At 39.3% G+C, this 4,992-nt stretch overlaps 1 protein-coding gene across 1 annotated transcript; it reads left to right on the top strand.

Moving 5' to 3' along the window:
• Positions 685-1,032, top strand: LOC109845876. Its single transcript, XM_020415127.1, has one exon. It carries the CDS (start codon positions 685-687, stop codon positions 1,030-1,032), a length of 348 nt encoding a protein of 115 aa, XP_020270716.1.

Genomic DNA, 4,992 nt, shown 5'->3' on the forward strand with positions numbered 1-4,992 from the left:
TTCGTGTCTCGTTCATTCTACAGATAATCCAACCATTGGAGCAGATAGAACTCTTCGTTAAGCTCCCAACGCACTTGGAATCACTCAAATCCGAGTTCGGACGAAGAATTTACAGCGGAAGCGGACGAATGCACCTCAGGAATTCCAAAACACCCCCAGGGGTGTCTCGGAAATTCCGAGACACCCCAGGGGTGTCTCGGAAATTTACGAGACACCCCAAGGTGTCTCAGAATTTCTGAGACACCCTAGTGGTGTCTCGGATTTTCTGAGACACCCCAGGGGTGTCTAGGCACCCCAGGTGCCCCCATTGCCTATAAATAGCAACCTTAGACCTCATTTTTGAGGATCTGGATTTTTTTGGAGAGTTGGCGATGCCCTGCTGCAGTGAAGAGTGGTCGAGCGCTTCAACAGAGGAGAGGTCTTCATCAGATTCCCCATCATCTCCCACAACAAAATGTCTAGCTCATCTAGCTCAAGCGATGATGAAATGATGAAGATGTTCTTTCTTATGGGAACTGATGTTGTCAAGAAAGAAGAATAAGAGAAAGTTGGAACTTCACGTCAACACAAAAGACATATCGTGCTCCATCGAAACCGACTGGAATGCTACAATCAGTTGTTCCAAGATTATTTTGCAGACACGCCAACCATCCTCTTTATTATTTTCGTCGAAGATTCAGAATGATGCGTTCGTTATATCTTCGAATCCACAACGCGGTCATCGAAAATGACAAGTATTTTGTCCAAAAGTGGAAATGTGCTGGACAGTTGGGACTATCTAGCCTTCAAAAGATTACTGCAGCTATGCGGATGCTCGCATATGGAGCATCCGTTGACTCCGTTTATGACTATGTTCGGATCAGTGAAAGTATGTCGATTGAGAGCCTGAAGAGGTTCGTTCGATCAATTATCGACATCTTTGGGGAGGAATACCTTCGTTCACCGACTAATGAAGACGTTGCACGCCTTCTTGAGGAAGGTTCACAACGAGGTTTTCCTGGTATGCTTGGGAGCATCGATTGCATGCACTAGTCATGGAAGAAGTGTCCAACCGCATGGCATGGTATGTATACTGTACGTCTTCCTTCAATCTGAGCAACGTACCCGCAGAACTTGTTGACCGACAGTTGAATTGTTGACCAACGATGCATCATTTAGTTTGGTGTGCGGCTCGTTGGATCGGTGGAGTATTGGATAAAGTAGTGGTTAGATCTTTACCAAAACTTATCTTTGTGTTGCCCCGTACCTTGAATGGCGTCTTGGCTCGTGTTCAGCCAAGCAGACATGAATTCATTTGTAAACGATTAAAGTTCTAATGAAATCAATGATGAAGGCAACTTTCGACGAAAACAGTTTGTTTCTATCGCAAAGATGACGATGTCGAAAATAATAGTGGACACCACGACGGCAATGCGAGGTATCCGTGGAAGCTTAATTCACGCTCGGGTTCAAGAGTAGGTGGGCAATTCAAAATCACGGCATACAATGGACTCCACACTTGTAGCAATCCTCGATTAGAGATGAATAACAAGAATGCGTCCTCTTCTTTTATATATCGATTGATTTTACCGCATCTGAGGGAGGATCTTGATCTAAGGCCGAAAGATATCCGTCTTTTAGTGCATAAAGCCACCAACTTGGATGTATCATATCACAAGAAAACTTATCTTTGTGTTGCCCCGTACCTTGAATGGCGTCTTGGCTCGTGTTCAGCCAAGCAGACACAAAAAGGTTATCCTTGTGGATAGTCAAAATTTCAAACTGTGTGTAAGCCTTCTTCTTCTTTGTGGTCGGTGTTTCTTGGGATGACACTTGTTGTGTTGCCGATTGCGAGAACTCATGGATGGGGTGATCTTCTTCTACGACGTCTGTGTAGAATAACAGGTATAAGGTTGATCCTTCACTGGTGAAGAGTTGCGAGTAGAAGTTTTAGGAGGGATCCATGATATTTATAATTTGATAGGAAAATATAGAGTTTTTTTTATGAAGAGTTGTGTGGAATGATTTGTGTAGTGAATTGAGAATTTATAGAAATTTTTTTACAGTTCATTTTTATTTTTTTATCTCAACAGCTATTTCTTAACGGCTATTTCCAAACTTTTTTTGGCTCAAAGAACAACATAGTGTAGCTGCTAGCTGGAAAGAGGTTTTTGTGTAAATTTTTTTATTCCCTAGGAGCTCCTAAGCGCTCCACAAATTTGTTGAGCGCTTGGGAGCTCCACTGGGCCCAACTTCCTACCCGTTATCCACACCAGCTAAGGAGGCCTCCTAGGAGCTTGTTAGAGCACCTCCAATAAGCTCCCACCGCCACCTCAGCCTTAGGAGGTGGGGTGGGAGCTTGTGGGAGTTTCCCTAACACAATACCCTTGTGTCCTAGGGGTAAGCAAATGATTGATTCAATTGGTTTTTAAAAATCTTGATAAACTTGAACCAAATTGTTCTATATTTAAAATCATATTGAACCAACCAAAATTAGTTCGATTTTCATAAATTATTTTGGTCGGTTTGATTTTGACTATATAGTTTGGGATTCATAGTAATTTAATTAAGAAAAATGTCTATTTGGACCCAAAAAAGATGCATATGACGAAAGTCAGTGAAAGAAAAATATGAGTTAAAAGATCGATAAAAGAACAATGTAAATTAATTGAAACAATAAACAATTTAAAGGAAAAAAGAAAAAAACAAATGAAAAGAAAGAAATAGTATAAATAGTATATTTTAAATTGAGAGAGCGGTTTGTTCGGTTTGTTTGGGTTGAAATTTTCTCAAATCGAACCGACCATAACACATTTTAAAACCGATGAACTGACAACAATTCATTCAATTTGGTTGGTTTATTTGTTTTGGATCGATTAATGCTTATTGTTAGATAATGTTACTATAAATGAACTATATACAATTAGAGGTGTAAATAGTTCAAATACAGCTTAGATATGATATTTACCATACTTATATCCACTTATCAATAATAGATACAAATACGAATATTAATGTACCCTGGTATGCGCTAAAATCAAATACAAATATAAATACACAGCATATATATAAGCGTATATACATGGGAATACAAAATGAACATGAGAAATCTAGATAAAAGAAAGAAAAAATATAGTCCATATCATACAAAAGAGTTCATTAATATGTTTATTAAAATTTAAAAATCTAAGATTAGAACTCTTGAACACCAAAATTAGCCTCAAATACAGTAATTTAAGGAGTAAAGCTATTGCAATTGTACGACCAACATATATTTAGATATTTTGAATATAGATAAAATATTTCAATACATATATTTATGAATCCTATTTTATCAGATATATGTTTTAATAACCATATATATATATTTATGAATCCTATTTCAATACATATATGTGTGTGTGTGTGTGATGAAAATGGATGAACGATTTGAGAAAATCGTGCAAAAACACGAGTATAGGAAATTTCTCGGTCGGTCGACCGACGGCATAGGCCCGGTCGACCGATGGACTGTTGGATTATAAGGTCTGAAACCCTATTCTGGTCGATTGACCGAACAACTTTGACCGGTCGATCGAAAATCTGGTCGATCGACCGAACATGTATGTCCGGTCGACCAAAAACGTTCACGATTACAGGGTTGAAGTTTGTCTCTCTGGCCGGTCGACCACAAACTTGTGCCCGGTCGATCGCGAAGCGGTTATAGGCCAGAATTGGTTTTCCTCGTTAGTTTTGGATTGAGTGTTTGATATAAATACAAACACAATTTTAGGGTTTCTTAAGAAGAGAATTAGTAGTCTTTTGAGCACTTTGAGAGGGAGATATTGTAAGGGAGTTGAGAGCTTTGGTTAGGATTATATTTGAGTGATTTTGTGAGTTATAACTCGTTGTATTTCTCCTCCATATAGTGAAATCTCCCCATCCTCTCCCCGTGGATGTAGTTAATTGTTGAACCACGTAAATCACTATATTTGGTTTAATTTGTGTCGTATTTTGGTGAATTATACTTGTAATTTGGTTTGGTTCTCTTCTCTCATCGCACACCGACTCGTTTGGTTGTCGAACACACTTCTACAAGGCGCACAACAATTAGTATCAGAGCTCCAGATTTATGATCTAGGGTTTTGGCATTGGGTGGAGGAAGATTCATTCTGAAAGCTTGGTTCTTGGAGTTCTAGGCTTCGGTGGAGATAGCGTTGTGGAGTTGCCGTTGGAGATCTCGCTTTCCTCGTGTGGTTAGGAGATTATGTTAGAATCCTATCTAGGGTTCAGTTGAGTAATATATTAATTTCTATCAAAGTTTGAATCTTTCTTTACAATTTGGAGTGGTTTGCAATGGAAGAAGAAGTTGGTGAAAGCAGCAAGACGATGGTGAGTACAGTTCAAGTTGGATTTCAAAGCACTAAGGTTAGTATGATGAAGTATGACGGTAAAATCAATTTTAGCTTGTTGATGAGCGACGTACAGGATGCTCTCAATGCTCAAAATTTGGAAGAGGCCATCATGGCCCATGAGAGGCCACTAAAATATGATGAGGCGATATGGGACAAGATGAATAGGAATGCTTGCGGGATGATCAGGTCTTGTTTGGAATAGGTGCTAAAATACGATGTGATTAGGATGACGTCTGCGATGAAGATGTGAGAGATTCTTAACAACAAGTACCTTACATTGAGTGTTAAGAATCAGTTTCACTTGCTGCGGAGATTATTCAGATTCCAGATGTTCAGGGGCACCTCACTTGTGGCTCATGTGAACAACTATACAAATTTATTGTCGGACTTGGTAAACATGGATAGAAGATAACGAACGAGTACAAGGCGATTATCTTGTTAGGCTCCTTACCCGATGAGGAGTATGATACTTTCGTTCTTACTTTGTTAAACGGGAGATCTTCCATCACCTACAGTAAAGTGAATAACGCATTGACGAACTACGATTTGAGGAAGAAGGACAAAAAGACTTACCGTGCTAACACTTCAGGAGAGGCCTTGTCGACGAAAGGTAGAAGTT

The sequence above is a fragment of the Asparagus officinalis genome, chromosome 6 (genome assembly GCF_001876935.1).
Source record: "Asparagus officinalis chromosome 6, Aspof.V1, whole genome shotgun sequence".
Taxonomy (NCBI): Eukaryota; Viridiplantae; Streptophyta; class Magnoliopsida; order Asparagales; family Asparagaceae; genus Asparagus; species Asparagus officinalis.